Source organism: Penicillium nucicola (genome assembly GCF_028828085.1).
Source record: "Penicillium nucicola strain IBT 29836 chromosome Unknown utg000003l, whole genome shotgun sequence".
Taxonomy (NCBI): domain Eukaryota; kingdom Fungi; phylum Ascomycota; class Eurotiomycetes; order Eurotiales; family Aspergillaceae; genus Penicillium; species Penicillium nucicola.
Window position 1 is genome coordinate 3,872,777 of NW_026643127.1, and position 20,042 is coordinate 3,892,818.

General features: G+C 47.5%; 5 protein-coding genes across 5 annotated transcripts; 4 read left to right on the plus strand and 1 right to left on the minus strand.

Annotated features, from left to right (window-relative positions):
* Nucleotides 1-1,755: 1,755 nt before the first annotated feature.
* Nucleotides 1,756-3,515, plus strand: glr1 (glutathione-disulfide reductase GLR1; the record flags this gene model as incomplete). The annotated part of the gene is made up of 4 exons (XM_057127450.1): nucleotides 1,756-2,129; nucleotides 2,194-2,593; nucleotides 2,650-3,028; nucleotides 3,082-3,515. The coding sequence occupies 4 exons, from the start codon at nucleotides 1,756-1,758 to the stop codon at nucleotides 3,513-3,515; spliced, it is 1,587 nt and encodes a 528-aa protein (XP_056986340.1).
* Nucleotides 3,516-3,836: 321 nt separating this feature from the next.
* N7511_005026 (cobalamin-independent methionine synthase II family protein) lies at nucleotides 3,837-5,245 on the plus strand (the record flags this gene model as incomplete). Its single annotated transcript, XM_057127451.1, has 2 exons — nucleotides 3,837-4,212; nucleotides 4,278-5,245. The coding sequence occupies 2 exons, from the start codon at nucleotides 3,837-3,839 to the stop codon at nucleotides 5,243-5,245; spliced, it is 1,344 nt and encodes a 447-aa protein (XP_056986341.1).
* Nucleotides 5,246-5,821: 576 nt separating this feature from the next.
* Nucleotides 5,822-7,708, minus strand: pbs2 (mitogen-activated protein kinase kinase PBS2; the record flags this gene model as incomplete). Its single annotated transcript, XM_057127452.1, has 2 exons — nucleotides 5,822-6,211; nucleotides 6,263-7,708. 2 exons carry the CDS (start codon nucleotides 7,706-7,708, stop codon nucleotides 5,822-5,824), a joined length of 1,836 nt encoding a protein of 611 aa, XP_056986342.1.
* Nucleotides 7,709-9,832: 2,124 nt separating this feature from the next.
* N7511_005028 (putative MFS transporter) lies at nucleotides 9,833-11,638 on the plus strand (the record flags this gene model as incomplete). Its single annotated transcript, XM_057127453.1, has 5 exons — nucleotides 9,833-10,372; nucleotides 10,436-10,532; nucleotides 10,602-10,937; nucleotides 10,986-11,040; nucleotides 11,116-11,638. 5 exons carry the CDS (start codon nucleotides 9,833-9,835, stop codon nucleotides 11,636-11,638), a joined length of 1,551 nt encoding a protein of 516 aa, XP_056986343.1.
* Nucleotides 11,639-18,345: 6,707 nt separating this feature from the next.
* On the plus strand, nucleotides 18,346-19,102 carry N7511_005029 (uncharacterized protein; the record flags this gene model as incomplete). Its single annotated transcript, XM_057127454.1, has 2 exons — nucleotides 18,346-18,578; nucleotides 18,991-19,102. The coding sequence occupies 2 exons, from the start codon at nucleotides 18,346-18,348 to the stop codon at nucleotides 19,100-19,102; spliced, it is 345 nt and encodes a 114-aa protein (XP_056986344.1).
* Nucleotides 19,103-20,042: the final 940 nt, after the last annotated feature.

The window sequence follows — 20,042 nt, forward strand, 5'->3', positions numbered from 1 at the left end:
AAATGAGGCCGAAACCCACTATATCATACGGTATGGGATTGATGTGAGTCTCTCGATAGAAGCGGCTTGGGCCCCCAGAATCATCACATAGCCGATGACATACACCAGGCCCTAAGTTTCGTTCTCTTCGACCTTTGACTGATCGACATTCTTCGAGGTACTCGAAATGAGCCAAACAGAGATTCCAAAAGGAATCCTCAGCCAGAGCGTAAACTACTGTAATGCATTTCCTCGCTTGTTCCTTTCTATCGCCATGGTCTCATGATTTGGATGACCCAGTGTCCCCTAAGGGTGACCCCTGGTGGTAGATGAACTTTAGTCTCATGTTCAGTCCAGTATCTCTTGTAGCTTCTGCCGTTCACTAGACATCTGCTCAGGACCTACATTGCGTGGTCTTGAATCTCCGAACTTCCTCCACATCTGGTGATTTTGTTGAGGCCCCAACGCGCTTACATCATCCAATACTGCCCCGCCCACCATACCGCCTCTCCCCACACTTCCCCCCTTCTATACACTCTTGGAGACGACACTTCAGGCGACACTTTATACTACACTCCAGACTACACTCCAGACTACACTGCAGACTACTCATCCCATCAGAAAATGAAGCACTCCCAGGCCGAAATGGAACGTTCGGTCTACATCCCCTTGTGCTTTTGCCTGATCTCCTTTGCCGTGATCGCCTACTCCCACTAGACCGCTGTTCTACCCTAGACACACAAGAAGATCCCCACTGGGCTCTGAACCTTGTTGTCTAAGAGTTCTATACCTCTCTTTTCCACTACATGATTCACTTTCATAGCATATCACCGCATATGCAAGCCAACCCACGTTGAAACCCCATCCTTCCCCATCCAGGATGTCCCGCCGTTGCAACCCACGATCCGGAATAGCAGTGCAAGAGAGTGTGCAAATTTCATTTCTTGCACTTCGTCACAGATCACGCATATCGGCAGTTGTTCCGACTTTCGAGTGGCTTCTACACTGGAGGCCACCCATCACTCTTTAGTCTCGACCTCTATTTCGTGAAATGAGAGACCGGAGGTGGGACACCAAGTCATAATTCAACCTTGTACTGCTTGCAATATCAGTGTGTGGTTAAAATCCTGTCGGACTTGCGACTCCTCTACGTCTCTCTCACACTGCCCTACAGGGCTCATGTTCATGTTCCCTATCATCTATATACCCCCAGTCCTTCACATTTGCTGGAAATGACCTTTCCTTTGTTGGATCTTTCTTTTTCTCGTATTTCTTGACTCGTGTTGCTCTGGTACTCAATCCGATCCAGAATTCTGGGTCTGGAGCTGCAAGCTTGATTGTCTCTTATATAATTGATTGTGCTGTGCTGGTCACTTGTCACTCTTTCCTGGATTTCCTACTTATCAAAATCATCCTACAATTTTAGCTACCAATATTATCCCAACTGAGTACTGAGTTTTCTGACCCTGCTGAGCAAGAGAGGTGAGCCGAGGTAGAATTCGTGGCTGACTGCTTCATAGCCTAGGTCAATCCCACCTGATTTGTGGGAGATGGTGAGATTGGGATGTTGTCAGAAAGCCACATCTTCCTATCAACTGCTGAGTGGCTTGCGATAGAACTAAAAAACCGAGGCCGGCCAACACCGGATACGGAAATCGTCACGCATCATTACTTGATCTAGATCCCCCACGTGACCGTCGCTGAGAAATCGACATCGTCACTCGATTGGATTTGTCGGTCCCCTCATTTCGTACATAACCTTGTCCTCCCCTCTCCATGCTCTCCCGCTCCCTCAGATCTTCTCGGATCAACTTTCGAGTCTCTCCATCCCTGAAGTTCTCTGGGACTTTTCGCCCTTTGACTGTGAATCGAGCTCTGGCGACCATTAACTCTCCCCGTCTTCTCTCCGCGGACTCAATTGTCCCCCAGTCTCGCCTTTCTACCATTTCTCGACACTTTTCCTCATCTTCCACCCAAAGCAGTCCGCAATCATCCACCATGGCTCCCGTGGAAACACAGCAGTATGACTACATCGTGCTAGGCGGTGGTAGCGGTGGTAGTGGAAGCGCTCGCCGTGCTGCCGGTTGGTATGGCAAGAAGACCTTGATTGTGGAAAGCGGACGGTCGGGAGGTACCTGTGTTAACGTTGGGTGAGTTGTACAGTCCAGGGATCTCTGTGTTACGGGGGACTGATCTGATTCCTCTCATGTATAGCTGCGTGCCCAAGAAAATGACCTGGAACTTCGCGACCATTAACGAGATGTTGCACATTGGCAAGAGTTATGGCTATGATATTCCTGATAACATCGCTATGGACTACACCCATTTCAAGAACACTCGTGACGCGGTCATCACCCGCCTGAACGGCGCCTACGAGCGCAACTGGAACCGGGAAGGAATTGATCTCGTCCAGGGTCGCGCTGGCTTTGTTGAGCCCCAGACTATTGAGGTCAAGCTGGCTGACGGCTCCGGTACCGCCCGCTACACTGCGCCGCACATCCTATTGGCTACTGGCGGCCGGCCCAACATTCCCTCCGTCCCCGGTGCTGAGCACGGTATCACCAGCGATGGATTCTTTGAGATGGAAGACCTTCCCCCAAGATTGCTGTCGTGGGTGCTGGCTACATTGCTGTCGAACTTGCTGGCGTCCTGAACGCTATCAACGTCGAGACCCACATGTTCATCCGCGGCGAACACTTCCTCCGCAAATTCGACCCTATGATTCAGAAGACCATGACCGATCGGTACGAGGCTTCCGGCGTCAAGCTTCACCGTAATCACACCGGCTTCAAGGAAGTGCAGCTCATCCGTGACGGCAAGGGCAAGGATAAGCTGATCAAGCTCATTGGTCACGACGGCTCCGAAATGGAAGTGAACGAGCTCCTTTGGGCCGTGGGTCGTGCCCCCGAGGTCGAGGATCTGAACCTTGAAATCCCCGGTGTGAAGCTGAATGCCGGCGGCCACGTTGTAGTCGACGAGTACCAGAACACCTCGGTCGAAGGTGTCTACGCTCTTGGCGACGTGACAGGCCAAGCCGAGCTGACCCCAGGTAAATCACACTCATATTTCTCCTCTGGAACTCCACAGACTAACCTCATATAGTTGCCATTGCCGCCGGTCGTCAACTTGGCAGCCGTCTTTTCGGTCCTCCGGAGCTCAAGTCATCCAAACTCTCGTACGAGAACATCCCCACCGTCGTCTTCTCCCACCCCGAGGTTGGCTGCGTTGGTCTCACGGAGCCCGAGGCCCGTGAGTGCTACGGTGACGACAAGATCAAGATCTACCACACCAAGTTCACGGCCATGTTCTACGACGTCATGCCCGCCGAGGAGAAGGCCAAGAACCCGACCGAGATGAAGATCATCTGCGCCGGTCCCCAGGAGAAGGTCGTCGGCCTTCACATCCTCGGTCTCGGTGTCGGTGAGATGCTTCAGGGCTTTGGTGTCGCTGTCAAGATGGGAGCCACCAAGCAGGACTTTGATAGCTGTGTTGCGATCCACCCCACTAGCGCCGAGGAGCTTGTGACGATGCGGTAATTCTACTGAGATAGACTCTATATTCATGCAAATAATTTAGAAGAGTTTATAAGACCCTAGTGGAAGTGTGAGAGACGTTCGTGTCGAGCAGCTCTCATGTGGGGCTCATACTAGACGATGCATATTCCGAGTCCTTCCGTACATATGTTATATTGAATACAGAATACTGAAAAGCACCAAGTGAATAGTGTCTCCTGTTCAAGTTAACACAAGTGATAGTGTGTGTCCTCGTGACTGTAAGATGCCTAAGCAAAGCTTGTCCAAGCTAAGCCCTAACCTTCCCCGTCTCCATCTTCGCTGCACCACATCCCACATCTCCACATGGAGACCATGGAGAACATGGAGACTATGGAGACTCTCCACATGATTTGGGGAAATTGTTCCTCTGAAACCTGTGCAGTCTTTGAATCTTATCAATTGTTCGAACTATCAACAATTTGCAATGGCCAACCTTCAGAGTGCTCCCCCTTCCGCGCCGAGCATATGGGCTCGCTGCTGCGTCCTGACAACTTACTCGAAATCCGTGAGAAGATTGCCACTACCGGTATTTCCGAGGAAGCCGCTGGCCTGCCCACCGTTGAGCAGGAAGCTATCCGCGATGTCGTCAAGATGCAGCAGGACCTTGGCTTCAAGGCTGTCAACTCGGGCGAGTTCAACCGTACTCGGTTTTGGGGATTGATGTGGGATGAGTTCGAGGGTAAGCTACACTTGGAGATATCCTTTCCCTTTCTATTTGTCAATTTGCTCTACTAACTCGAGCAGGAACAATTCGTCTGCAAGACGCCGAGGCATCGATGTTTAGACTTTACCATCCTGATGTCGTGAGTCTGATCGAGCAGGACCGCAAAGTGATGCCAGGTGACTCTGTCATTGCCGGGAAGAAGCTTTCTCACAGCATCGCCTCTTCTCAATCAAACCTACACGAGCTCAAGCTGGTGCAGCAGTCTCTGCCTGAGAGCGAGTGGGCGAACATCAAACTGACAATGATCACGCCTGCCTGGTTCCACATGCGCTACAAGCAAGGCCGGGCTTACACTCCCGAAGCATATGCCAATGATGCCGAGTACTTTGCTGACGTGGCGAAGGTGTACCAGGACGAATTGGCGTCTTTGTACAGGGCTGGTCTGCGCAACGTTCAGTTCGATGACCCCGGCATGGCCTACTTCTGTTCCAGCGCGTTCCGCAAGGGATGGGAGGAAGACAAGGACAACACCGGCTCCGTGGAGGACCTGCTTGATGCTTACATCAAGCTGTACAATGATTCTCTTCTTGGCCTGCCCGCCGACATGCACACTGGTATCCATCTTTGCCGTGGAAACTTCATTGGCGGTCGACACTTCTCCGAGGGATCGTATGATATCATCGCGAAGAAATTGTTCGAGAACTTGAACGTCAATACATTCTACCTCGAGTACGACACCGAGCGAGCTGGTGGCTTCGAGCCGCTCAAGTACTTGCCCAAGAACAAGAACGTGGTGATCGGTGCTATCAGCACCAAGCTGCGGGAACTTGAGGACAAGGAGGCCATGAAGGAACGCATCTACAAGGCGGCCGACTTTGTGGCTTTTGGCTCTGGAGAGACGCGCGAGGAGGCCCTGAAGAGGGTCTGTATTAGCCCACAGTGTGGTTTCAGTACTCACGAGAGCGGATATCCCCTTCTCGTTGAGCACCAAAAGAACAAGTTGAGCCTCGTCAGACAGATCGCCGATGAGGTCTGGGGCCAGGCGTGAGCTATTAAAGAGGTTTGTTTCATTTTTCAACAGCGATGATAACCAGGTCGTGGCGCAGTGGACCTTACGAATTCAACATGACTTTTGGCGATATGTATATGAGAAGCCTACGATTCCAATGAAATATTTTGTGATGGAAGAATTCGGACCAAAATGCTCGGGCTGTGGAAGATGGACTACCTAACGTACAGCTGGGTTAAGCACCGTAGAAATCATGTAGATCAAATCGTTGTATTCAGAGATATCGTGCAACATGTAGGTGTTAAATATGTTTGTTCCTTACGCCCAAAAGTACACGGGCATAGGTGTCGAAACCAAGTCCACTTCAAAATCCTGGTGCTCAGATACAGGGTGAGCAACAAGGCGAAAATTACACATACATGGCCGGTTGCGACAAAGTGGTCAAGCTCCTACAGATGCCAATGACCAGGCTAGTCGGAAGAGGAGGCATTCAACGCGTGGAGACGGCGCCCGCACCGTCAGGTGTGTGTGTATGTGTGTGTATGTGTGTGCGCGTGTGCCCCTCGGAGAAAGTAGGAGGGGAATGCAAGATTGTAAATCAAACCATAGACAAGTTTAGTCTGACTGGGGGATCGTGTTGGGGTCGTTCTCCGAGTTTGTGCCGACCTTGTCCAGCGCAACGGCATGCAGTGCTGGCTTCTCGGTGACACGGAGCAAGCCGTCTTCTCGGAGCTTGATTTGCCTTTTCACCCACTCAGCCACTTCCTTGTCTTCTGTCATAGAAGATGAACCGTTTTCGGAGTCGTCGGGTGTATCGGACGGGACCTCTTCATCAGCAGACTCGGTGGGTGGTTGCATAAGGGGTGCTAGCCAAGGGTGGCGAAGCAGCATGCTGTAGGCTGGTCGACTCTTGGGGTTCTTGTCGAGACAGGCTCGGACGAAGGCGTGGGCTTCCTCAGAGTAACCTTCGGCAGGCAATGTTGGAGGATCACCGTGGACGATAGCCTAAGGTCAGATTAGCAAGACGAGTAGTGAAAATTGGGGGAGACCACTCACATGTAACTGGCTGAAGATGTTGTTAAATGTCTCTGGTGGGTATGGATATCGGCCCATGGCGCATTCGATGATAGACAATCCCAAACTCCAAATATCGCTCTGCACACTATATGTGCCAGCGCTGGGCGCTCCAGACTGCTGCATGCCGCCTCCTGCGATTCTTTCGGGGGCCATGTAGCTCTGGCATCCAATGTTGGTCTTTGCGATACTAGAAACCAAGTTGCCGCTGACACCAAAATCACAGATCTTGATCTGACCCTTGCTGTTGACCAAGATGTTGGTTGGTTTCACGTCGCGATGGATGATATTATGATCATCCTTCAGCGACTTCAGTCCCATGATCGTCGAGAGAGTCACTTTGCGCAGGATGTTCTCCGGAACACCACCCTCATAGATTTTGTCGATCGAGCCACCATCCATGAACTCGACACACATGTACACCGCACCTTCTTGGAAGAAGGCCCCGTAAAAGTCAATGATAAAAGGAGAGAGACAACGGTGCAGAATGTCCAACTCCATGATGATTTGTGCAAACTTGGCCTCGTCCAGCTCCAAACGAATTTCCTTCATCGCCATAACCACACCGGAATATTGAGCCGATCCAGCGTCCGAATTTGTGTCGTCCTGATCCTGGGGCCGACTAACAATTCCACCTAGACCAAGCCCTGGTTTTCGTAGATGCGGCCGACTGTGCCGGACCTTGTATACCGTTCCATAGTTGCCCTTGCCTAGCTCTTCCAAACGATCGACCTCGTCGAGAGAGAGCTTGAAACTATGACCCGATGAAAATTCAACACCGCCCCCGTGTAAGACAGCCTTGTTTTTGAAATTCAGAGTTCCAGCTTTCGTGTCGATAAACTCGGCGTACTTGGTGAAGGCCGATTCTCCAGTTTGCTCGTTCGGCTTTGGTTCCGTCCCCGCGGCGGGAGTTGGCGGGCCAGTGACATCCGACAACTTGAGACCGGGCTTCATGCGCTTTGCCGCCAGTCCACCTGGTCGGGGAGATGCGGAGCCCGGAGAAGACGCGGGGACCGACGGCGAAGAGCTCCAGTTCGGAGGGTTGGGTCGTGGGTTCGAGGGAAGACGACCGGCCAGAGCGCCTCCTGTGCCCGACTGAACCTGGGGAACCGTTCCCGTAGATGCAGTATGTGGTAATGGGGCACCTTGTCGGGACAATGAAAAGGCTTTCATTTTGGCCATGATATCCTGATTCAATCCACCGGTCGCTTTCCCGCTCATCGACGGTTGAGGATGCGGCGAGGAGCCAGCTCCCCGCCGTGCAGCGTTGATCTGACCAAGGTGTGTTGAGGACGCCGATAATCCCTGAGCTGGCGGTTGAGGAGAGCATGGAGTCTCAGAGGCGGATGCCTGCTCCAAGGATTCGAGCTTCTGGGGAGTGTCTTCGTGCGCGACAGTTCCCTCGGCGAAATCCCGTGCATCAGCCATATCGCCGGACACGGAGAGCAGAGAGCAGAGAGCAGAGAAACAGAGAAGCAAAGAGGCAAGAGTCGAAGAGAGGAGGGAGAAGGTGAGGAAGAAGGAAACGTCAGAAAAGGAGGGGCATGAAGTCACCGATAACGTGTGGGGGGAACTTCACTTTGCCGACTTCACTTCATCCCTTCACGGAAGTCGAACACACAAACACACACACTCTCTCGATTTTGAGATCTGCTGGGTGGGAGATGTTTGTTCGGCTTGGAAATTCTCTTTTCGCACCTCTTGTTTATTCTTTACGGGGTGCCATACCAGCCAATCACGGACCTCGGTCCAAAGCAGGTTTTTGCTATGAACTCATGCATATACTGTCGACTGACCTGCTTCATATGTGGATGCCTAGTCTGGGGCGTTGATTCTGTACAGTAAAGGCTTCATGATGCATGGTGATGCTTGACTTCTTCCCACTGTCATACTTGCCAAAGGCTCATGGAGCAATTGAGTCCAGCTGGCATGTTCGACTGAGTTGGACTGATGTACACGCATGACAAATCCACTGATACTCATTCGTCCTCCCCGCAAAAACCGTGCTTGTTGGGCTCCTAGATGATTCAAGGCGAATGCCGCTTCCGTTGACCCATGATCGGGATCTATGATACCGCAGCAGTTCCTTCTGGGTGATATGTCTGACTATTATCGTGTAGGAGGGCTGTATCACAGCCTCAGGTCTTCTAGGCATGTTGTGATGCTTAGAATTCTGTCTTTCTGACTAGCGTTTATTGATCTCCGCTAAATATTATTCTAGACTTTATTAGGCCATTTCCACTGGCTATCACTCAAGGCTCGTGAGACTGTAATCTCTAGTGCCCGTCTAATTTTGATTAAGTCTTCTTTATCAGGATGCTCCTCGTGAAGCTTGGCAATTTCGTCTTCTATAAAAGATAACCTAAGCCATCCATTGACTGTCTTCTAGCTATGAGGAAGTTTACTATGGGTGATCTGATCAGGTTCACCACCATCACCTACTGTCACGCAACTCACCTTGCCAGTTTTCCCGATAAAGTCGCCTGGAGTGGTGAACCCAGCTCTTGGCAGGCTTTACAGCACCACGTAGCAGTATGGATTTGAAGCTACATCGCGCCCCGGAATTCATCATCAGCTTGGAATATCCCAAAATATCCGAGGGATTCTTCGGCTTCAGACCCCATATTGCATTCATGGCCAATCCTACCTAGGTAGCATGGAGATTAGCGAAGCGATTATGTTCGTGGGAAGTTTCTTCCAGATGCCCCCTTTTTTCGTTTTTCCACCGCAATAGTCATTTGGGTAATCCAACCACTGGACTAGTCGAGCAGGCCGGATTTTGCAGTGGTCTACCAGGCATCAACTGGCGGAGTCTACCCATATTGATTATAGTATCTGGTAATACTGGAGAACCTAGGTCGAAGCTAGTGTACGAATGGAGTCAACATCAACGAACAGTATATTGCTGCCCAGTTTCGAAGACCGTTGAGATCCCTCCTATTAATTGATTGGGTGGCGGTCGTCTCGTAGGCGACTTAAGGTTTTTTCTTCTTTCTTTTCAAAATGATCTCAAAGATTCGATGGTGAGTTGGAGAGTGCGTTAACTGACCCTTGGATTCCTCATCCACATGGTGAGATTGGCTGGAAAACTCCTTCGTATTTTGTCCACCAAATGGCTGCTTCCACTTTGTGATCATCTTTCCACTCGTTTCCCGGGTCGAGATCCCCAACTAATTCTGCCCCACATCTCTGCTGTCCCATAGGCCCAGACGGGCAAGGAAACGAATAAACCCGGAAGCTAATTCTTCCATTAACGAACCGCATTGGTCAGAATCGTTTTTCAGAGGAGACGCTTGATGATTCACATCTTGCTAAGCCTTACTCAGAGGGAATCGGAGGAATTTGCGGGGGAGAACCACATGGACCGTGCGTGACATATCAGGTGACGATGGAGTATAAAAATCATGGAGAGATCAGATTGTCCATTGTTCATTGCCTATTGTTCATTGCATATTGTTCATTGCCTATTTTTCATTGCCTATTGTTCATTGCCTATTGTTCATTGTCCATTTCCTCTTCTCCTCTTCCTCTCTGGTTTCCAAGGCATTTTCAATGGATCCTCCCTTCTCTCAGAAGAAAAGCGAGGCAGAGGAACTGCCCACTGCACGACATCTCAGTCTCGCCGCTCCAAACCAGGAACATGATCATGGTCAAGTAGTCGACGCAGAGAGTGTCTCGGGAGGATTTGAAAAATTAGCCAAAGATGGCCACACACTCCTCATTCCACAACCGAGCGCGGATCCCCAAGATCCTCTGAACTGGTCGTCGTTTAAAAAGCACCTGATTCTTCTCATCATCTCGTGGAGTGCGTTGCTAGCAGATCATGGCTCTGCGACGGGTGCAGTTACTCTAATTCCACAAGCGGAAGCGTGGAACATGAGCCCAGATACTGTCAACCATTCCCAGGTAGGGAATGTGTTCATGCTCGGAGCCGGTGGGATCTTCGTTGTCGCTGGATCGGCATATTTTGGTCGCCTCCCTGTTCTTTTCTGGTTCCTTGTCATGGCTTCTGCCACCGCGGCTTGGTGTGCCGCTGCAACGAATTTTGAAAGCTTCACGGCCGCGCGCATTCTAAATGGATTCTTCTCTACGGTATGCTCCATCTCTCAAGCTCTCCTCTGTCCCTGGGTTAATACAGTCGCTAATGCATAATAGGTCGCCCAAGGTGGAGGACTGATGTTCATCAAAGACATGTTCTTCTTCCATGAACAAGCAAGGAAGATTAATATATGGGCCGGCTTTATCATTCTCAGTAAGCTTGGGACTATCTCTCAAAGAGACTAACTACATGATTTCAACTGACGCACCCTGCTTTTCCCAGGCCCATATCTCGGTCCCCTCTTCTCGGCATTCATTATCACAACACAAAAGTGGAACGTGGCATTTTGGCTTTTTCTTGCTATGTGCAGTCTTGCTTTAATACTGTCTGTGTTGTTCGTTCCCGAGACATACTACAGCAGAAACGCCCTTGATGCTCCTTCTAATGGCTCACGGATTTTGACGCTTATCGGGTTTCACCAGCGCCGCGTGAATTTACTCAAGCCAAACACTTTTGTCGATGCTCTTCTCCTGCCAATTAAAGTGATTGGAAAGCTACCAATTGTGTTCATCTCATTCTATTACTTTCTTACTTTTGCGTGGGTTGTCGGGATCAATAGTAGGCTCTACTTTCTTTTCTCTGACTTGGAAACTGACCACTCTTCAGCGACGCTCTCGATTTTCTTGACTCCGCTCTACAATTTTGGACCAAAACAGATTGGGTATGTTTAACTTTGTTCCACTGCAGACTTTTGGTTCTGAATGGCAAACCACAGTATCTGACTTTGATTTTCTAGTTTTTTCTACTTTACCCCCATAGTTGCCGCCCTCCTGGGTGAAATCTGCGGTCACTACATCCACGATTTCCTCGCATCTCAATACATCAAGAAGCATCATGGCCATTTCGAACCGGAAGTCCGGCTTCGGGCTGCAATTTTAGCAACACCATTCATGATAACAGGCATCGTTCTGTTGGGATTTGCCCTGCAGTATGGGTATCACTATATGATTACTTCTCTAGGATGGGGTCTGTATGTTTTCGGTATAATGGTCACTACAGTTGCGGTGAACGCCTATGGACTGGATAGTTATTCAGAAGGAAGCGGCGAAGTTGCAGCTTGGTTAAATATGGCACGTACGACTGGTGGCTTCATTGTGAGTTACTTCCAGGTGAACTGGGCACATTCCATGGGCGTCAAGAATAGCTTTGGCGTACAAGCGGGGATCATTGCTAGGGCCTCTCTTATACCAATTGGATTGATGATTTGGGGCAGGGCGTTAAGAGAGCGCAGTGGGCCACTAGGGTTTAAAACGATATGAGGTTGAACAAATGACAGTCAATCGATATCTCTCACCAAGGACTAACTTATAGAGAGAACTTAGATTTCAAATCTTGTCGTTTTCTTTTACACTTGACAACACGGTGGCGCATAATTTCTAATCGCATAGGATATTTGTGTAGCTCTATCTACTGGAGCTTAGGCCGCGGCCACGACTTGACCGATTGGGGTGTCACTCATTGAGCCCTGAAGTGTTTCATAGAACAAGGTGATTACTCAGTGGTCAGTTTCTTCCACGATTTACCCAAAAATGCTTAGATGATACACAATTATGCCCAGCTTATGTTTAATAACGTTCAAGCAGGGTCTGGCTTCAAGGACACCCCAATTATCAGCTCTACTCCAGATTTTGCAGTGGTTTTTTATACGCAAACATTCTCGTCTCTAGCCTTTTCATTGAATTCATACCGCCTGCGCTGAATAACTCTAAAAAATTTCCGGATAGGTAATATCCACGGTCGTTCAAGTTCCTGCCACTCCGGAGTGGCACCGTATGTCAGGGTGAACTTTTGCTGTCGAGGCTGAGGATGGAACTGTAGTGTTTTGAAGTCACTTGCATGCAAGCAGCGACCGCAAATAAATAGACGGTCTTTTCGAAGACTAAAATTGGTTGCGATATGAGGCTGGCATCTGATTCACTGCGATCAAGCACTCTCTTTCACACATAGCTTTCCTAAGTCGACTATTTCACAGTATGCTCAACTTTGATCAAAAAATGGCTCTTTGGTGGCCTCTCCTAGTGAAAACAATACTGTTTCATCTTCATTGCGGTGTATCTAGATCGATGATCCGTCATCCAGTTTGGCTTTCCAACCCAGGTTGTGCCCTTCTTGAACGGCACACTGTAATCGGGCGCTGTTGGTAGGTCCGGTCATGTAAGCTGTGCAGTGCATTGAGGTATCGTTCCAAATCTCTCCCGGATCTTAGTGTTGCTACGCATTCCCTCAAAAAGGTGCGAAAATGTGAACATCTCAAATTCCAGTTCACGTTTACTAGTCCATCCACTCCGAGATATTTTGCACCATGTCAATATTCCGTTCGGAGTGGGGTATAACCGAGAACTATGTATTGTTCGTGATAATTTTGGTTAATGAGAGATAAATAGGGTCTACAGTAAACACACTTAGGTTGGTTGGTACAGAATTGTCCATCAATAAGCTGTGGCCCTATAACCATATGGCCAAAATAAGCGACTATGATTTTAGTAGTCATTAGTTACACTTCTTATTCCCTTCTTTTTTTTTTTTTCTTTTTCAAATTGTGGAAGTCCGATGAACTACCTTCATCTTAGGTAAGGTAAGCGCATAGTCAATTAGCTGTTTCTCCCTGGCGTAGCTAGTACCTATAGACAGATTACGGTACACCTTGCCTCTCGATCGTACCCTATCAAAAGATGTATGAAATTTCAACTACCCACCATAAAGCTGATATCGGCCTGATCTAGCCAGGGTATTCATACCTTATTGAAGACCTAGTTGAGTATAACTCCTAAAACTTTGAGACTGATCGGAGCCCTAGATAGCTAGTATGTGTAGAGCGCTGATACACTGTAGTAGTCAAAAAGTAACATAATTCAAGTACTTCATGAGAAGAAACGTCAAACACAAATAATTTATTAAATAAAAGGCAGTGAAATCTTGGTAACATAGCTTGGAGAAAAGCCTAACCTGTAATCTTTAAGATGTTGAATGGGAGAGAGTATGCTCTATAGTCTAGGAGGGTTTGAACCTGATCGGAGCTGACTAGAGCCTCCTAGTCTTATGGTATCGTGTGGCTGCATTCTTGCGTGTCTATATATTGAAATACCATAGTTTTAGAAAAGTGGATTAGAAGCGCCTGCGTAGCCATTACGATACTAGTTAAGCTGTAACACATCGATCAAGCTTGTACTAATTGATTGATTGACGGAGTCATTGAATACTGCCCACAATCTCCCTTCTTATACGGACCCCCACCTTTCATTCCCCTCCTTATTCATCTGAAGAGTCTAGTAAATTATAATATTAGCCGCTCGAACGATAAGGAAATCAAGCACGGCACAGTTATAAAGACAGGAACTCACTTTAGATCGGCCGAGCTTAAACTCCGGTAGAGAACTCCATACAACGATCAAAGCAGTTTTGACTCGTCTTAGTCGCCTACCAGACCCATATCAACAACAAAGCTAGTGCCGCCCGCTAAATTAGCATCGTGCCAGCAACTGAACGCCCTATTGATCAGACAGTGGGAACTCACCGCGAGTTTATCATTGACTGTACATCCAATGAAGCACGGGGTAGTGTCACAACATATTCCGTTGTCGTAATCCTTAGTCGCAGCATCAAGTTATTCATTTGTATATTGTTGTCTCTCTTGCAGGATGCCTGCCATTCCAAGTCCAGCTAAAATGGGCAAAAGGAAAATTGAAATTTTCATATTGGGTATCGGTAGGAGGGTGATTTAGAATACTGACGGGTGGGCAGGAGTGATATATGTTTGTGTTGGCCGTGATGTTGGTTCCTTTTTGCAGGAGAAGGGATATTCCAATTACTTTATACTCCTCAGGCTCGACTTTTCTATCCCTGTAAAAGCCTTGGTATGGCAGAGCAAAGGCATTGCGAGAGGTTCAAGTCAATCCAGCTTACTCCAGGTGCTTGCTTGCATTTCCTACTCATCTTGCTACACATGTGTTTCTACATCATTGGTTGGCCGCACTTGCGATACCACTGGTGATTGATGTGACATGTCTAACTAAGTTGTAGATCATCAATTGTGACGTAATAGTTTGCCAGATGACAATGTTTCCTTTTTGCTACAGCCAGTACCGAACAATAGTGCCAGAGCCCAAAGTCACACTCGCGGGTTATGATACCGAACATGCAATGTCTTGTGCCAATAAAAGGCAGCTATGACGGTGTGGTCTGCAGGTCAGGTTACAGTATAGGTACCGCCCATAGTCGATTCAATTGGATTTCATAGATCCTGCTCGCGCCCTGTAGTCTCTTGTCACTCGGCGGTTCCGAGCACTACAAGTGTTGTCGACACAAGCTGGTGCAGGCCCCCATGGCTTTTCAATTATATAGCGATACAACGACATGCTAAATCACATTGACCTTGGATTATAAGAATTTGATTCACAATATTCACCTGAAAAACCAGTACGAACTTGTTACAGTGGCTGGCTGATACGCTAATGCAAGTCCCACCCGTGGACGGTTCGCAAAACGAAAAGCATCATCTGTACAGTAGACATAAGTGCAGAACCTTGCAGAACCTCCCTTGCAGCCACAGCATGCGGTGGGACACCGAGGGTTTCCGAAGCTATCATAAAATGCCTTTGATGGGGAGGAGATCTACAGTATACTACAGTAATCCCGGCCCCTAAAGAGGTGCCGTTCAACGAAACCGCTGACTGCGGCGTAAGTACGAGGTACGCAGCACTGGGAAGAGCCAGTGCTGCGACAGAGGGGACGCGCAATCAGGGTGGATAAAACTACTATCTGTCTCGCGGCGGCAGTAAAGGGTACAGTTCGAGAGCGTATTTAGGAACGCTGGAAGAAGCAGTGGGAGTGCGAGAGAACTACTTAGCCTAATAAGCGTATGGCAGAATGGCTAAAAAGAGGTAAATGCGCTTTTACGAGTGTTTATCCAAATAAAGGTCTTCATACTGATTTAAATGCTGGAAGGCCTACGTACGTATAGACGTAGGGGCATCCCTGCAAATCACCAGCTCAGGATCACGAAGAGAAACACAATATTCTAGCATAGAAAAAACAAGTATGAAATGAAGGAGCAGCAAAGAAAACAATGGTTGATTGTCTTACTTCTGATTAGTTTATCTCTAATAAAACAGTCCTGATTCAGGACAACAGAAAGACAGAATAGAGGGAATCACTTGTGTAGACTGAGTAGACTTGTAAATCAGGTACAAATTGGCATCAAGAATGAGACAAATAACGCTGGTTAGACCCTTTTCGATCTTAGAGACAATCAGTACTTTCATCGACAAAATAGTTCTTCTCCGCCCTCATTGCATTGTTTCATCACCCTTGCTCAGAGAAGTTAACCTTTTTTTGAGCTTCCACCTAAAAAAGGCTTTCCATTCTACCCGCGTTGGACTGTCTCCTTGGGCGAGTAGAATACCGCCTGGTGACACCACTGGTCGTTATCTGAGTAGCCTCGTGGTATGCTTGCATGTACCACATCTGAGGACTGCGAAGCTGGATGACTTGGTCAATCGGCCATGGCCGCAATCGTCTACCAAGGAATTACAGGGAAGAAGATTGTGAACGAAAATTTCCTCAAGGTCCGAGCTACAGGCACTGTAATTTCACCGGCATAGGAGAATCGATAGCTAATACTGTATTCGAACACAGATCGAATTCAAAAATCAGGCAGCTCCGTGCCAAAAAATGGAAAAACCACTAAACCGCATTAGTCATGTGTTTAGCGATACCTTGATTGGATCTGAGAAGCCATCGGTCAAGCGCACTGTCCTGCTGGCGTTAGTTCCATCACGACAAGAAGTTAACCTTTGGCTTATTTTGGAGACGACCAAGTGAGTTCTCAAAATCTCTAAGAAGGCCTGGAAACCCTCTTATGTAAATTATTTTCACCAGGTTGCAATACTTTTTTTGCCCTCTTTCTCTCTACGGCAAGCTTGATATAACCATGGCTGGAAAGGTTCACAATCAATCGAAAAAGACTAGCGTGGAGAGAAAATTTATCCGACAAAAGCGTGACCGGCGCAAACTCAATCTTGAGAAGAAGTCGCACGAGTACAGCGAACTTTGCGGGGCCGATGTTTGCCTGGGTATCAGAATCCGAGATTCAGGGAGGTTTACATTTTCTCAGCAGACCACTCTGGATTTTGGTCGTTGCTTGGCCGTAAATTGGTATTTCACTCCGAAAGACTTCCCTGTCGCCATCGCATGGACTCACTCTACTAGAAATCTTACTATCCAGCCCCAATCCAAAGGAGTCAGAGAAACCTCTAGATGCTTTGATAGGGTTTCATTCATAGTTCCCGCGCGGTGTGGGTGGAAATAAACCAACTACATTCCCAGATCGTGTGAAGGAAGAGAATTGTCTAATGAAACTCATCTCTCATACCATGTTGAACTTCATTATTCGTATTGGTAGATATTTCGACATTTGATTCATCTAAGAGTTTTCTCAAAGTGCGCACCTGTACGACCTATCGAGATTTAAATAAATTCTCTACAATGATTGAGATATACCGTACAGTATAGGGACTAGATGCTTCCCATTCGTGTTGCCAAAGAATGCTCGAATGCCCGGAGCATGATCGGTCTGAGGCTTTCATCTATCACATGTAATATTTCATGGATGTTCAGTACTGTAAAGGCTGAGATCATAAAACAAAATTTAAATCTTCAAAATATATAATGTAGTGGGGGAATTGCTTACTGCATGAAGTAGCGGTCTATGGATGATTCAGCACTCATGATGTATTTAAGACCTCTCTACTCTACGTAGAACAAGACAGACACATTCTTCTCTTCAGACCATCCCTATGTGCTCTCCTTTCCTATAGCTCTACCTCTTGTTGGGTTTGCCTATGCTGCTACTGCTATTGTCGACCCGTCTGTTTTGACCAGACTGCCATCGCGCTATCCCATTTCAATAACTGTATCTTTTCAATCAAGAAATCAACATGAACCCCGATGCCTCGTGTGTGCCCAGGTACAAAGAGGCAGCACGACTAACCAATCGGTAAAGAGGACATCATAAATCTTGCTACGCCATCGCCACCCCAACACAAAGATTAAAGATAATCGATCCGTCCTGTGCTGCCGCGTCGTTGATTCTCTGAACTTCTGAGCAGGACAACCAGAAGTTCCATTGCTGCTTGACCCATGGTAAGCTTTCACAATGGAAAAATTGGTCTCGCTTCTTGCAAATGACCATCAATTGTTCCTCTGAAGTATACCACCCTTCATCATCAATACAGCGTTTACACAGGGTGTGGAGATTGATCCGACGCTTTGAAGGAAGGCGAAAAGACCACAATGCGACAATGAATGATCCAGGGTCGCGAGGAAGCATTTTGATGTTGATTCATTTCGTATCATGCTGGTGGCATGAGACACATGACCACGATATGACACCCCTCATGCTATAGAGAACATAAGTGAGTTTGTGATACCTGCATCTGATTGATGTACATATACTGACTCTAGATAAAGATTTATTGTTCAAATATAGCGATGTGTGGTCTTACACTGGAAGAACGTCTATGGAGGTAAATAATAGGTAATCTCTACTTATATGAGCAAGTGTGGGCTAGTGACCCTGCCGCCTCAAAACATCAGACAGGTTCGGAAATGGAACAGAAAACAGAAACAGAACAGAAAACAGAAACGGAACAGAAAACAGAAACGGAACAGGAAACAGAAACGGAACAGGAAACAAAACGGAAGAGGGTGCAGAAATTAAAATCAACTAAGCCAATTTAGAGCCCAAAAGTCCATCTAGTTTTGAGCCTGTTTGATTTTCTTTATTTAGTAGTCGCAAGTAACAGAGCCTTAGCATTTTTACGTGCCTGCAGCTCTGTTTATATGTCTACAGCAACTTCTTTATGTGGCAGCGAAACTTTTATGTGTCTACATCCTTTTATATGGGCTCGGTGCTCTCTTTTCAGATTCAGTACCCGACAGCAATCTCATGGGCTATCTCTATAAAAACATGACTCACTACATCCATGTCATTGGTAGACAACATGGTGTCTTTCCGAGTAAAATAGATGACCAAATCGAGCGTCTGGAGGAGACGATCAAGTTCGCACTACCAGAAGACTCTAAGTGGCACGGAATATACTATCGCCAAGGTCGCAAACGAGCCCACCCTTCCTGGTTGCGAAAAGAGCTCGTCTTTGAATTTATGGGTCGCAACGGTCTGAAGCGCTTGGATGAGATATGGTATCAAACTTGGGTACAGCAATATTCGAAATTAGCTTCCATGTTTCACGCAGAGAAACTATCTCGAACCCTAACGCTAAGGCGATGGTGAAACTACCTAGTCCCGATATAGTTAGGTTGCAGATCACCCCCGCACGTCAGGTGAAAACAGTAAAATAACTAACAAGGTTAATACGCCAATTTTACTGTAATCACGAGTTTCAATACAGTAATATTCGAGATTTACCTCTACACACTTAGACTTTCATTTCCTAACCCAATTTTGGATCATGCTAGTCTAATTTCAGCCATTCCCCCAGGAATCCCGGTTAGACTGTTTGATTCGATCGCAGCGCCGCCGGCTTCTGTTGTACTCTGCCTTGATCGAGGGTACCCCCTCCTTCTGTGATTACGAGCCCCGAGTGGATCCTAGCAAGCAGTACATGTGCAATCAAGGCAAGGGTGTTCTGGAAGATGTCAAGCTCATCTCGCGCTGGCCGCGTGTGCTACAGCAGGCTGCGATTGCGAAGGGCATCTCTGCGTGAAATGGCCTTCTTTCCAGTAGTGAGATAGCTGGGACGCGTTCGCAGTAGATGGATTGGCCCCATGCACAGTTTGATCTGATCTGATATGATCTCGGAAGACTGACTGCACAGAAGAAAGACAGCCGACATTGTTTTTCCATTGTCGCATTGATGACTTTGATTTTGACATGACCTGATTCATTTGCGCTTCGAGCATTTCCGCATGGCTTTTTTTTGCTTACTAATTCGTTGCTTTTGGGCATTTTGTTTTCCCTTTTTCTCTTCACATCATCTCATCAGCGAGGCGCTATACCCGGGAATTACAATTTCCTCTCCATGTTTATACAGTACCTTTTACATATAACCGCGACTTTGCATTTCCAGGTTTAAAATATCGTGTTTGCAAATCTGCGTGGCAAACACCTTTTTTGGTTGGTATTTATTACTTTTCGTTGTTTTTAGTGTCCCGGGTTGGGCTGCTCGCCCTGGTGAAATATGGGGAAGGGCCATGGAAATTGAAATTGATATTATGGATATTTTCAGTTCGAGATATTGAAAGTTTGAATCCTGTTTCGTACAATATGAAGAATGAATTTGCTTTTTTGTTGACCTTGTGAATCTGTCAGATCTGTACCGTGGAAGATCAAGAGATCGTTTCAATGGAGTACTTGCTTTTCAGACCTCTCATCTACTCCAAGCGGCTAGTTTTGCCGTTTTAGGGTTGGCCTCCCATTATATTGTCACGTAAACTCTCTCCATCGATGCAGACAGTTGAAAGATTAAGCTGGAATCCACTTGGGCATTTCTATTTGAGACCAATTCGAAGTAGCCTCATACTCCTGCACCTGCGGCAATGACTTTACGTCGTTGCTTTCCTAAAAAGGATGTATCTTTTTCCGTGCGACACTCTCGCCCCACCAGGGGAGATTTGATGCGTAAGAGACAACCTCTCTCAAAACAA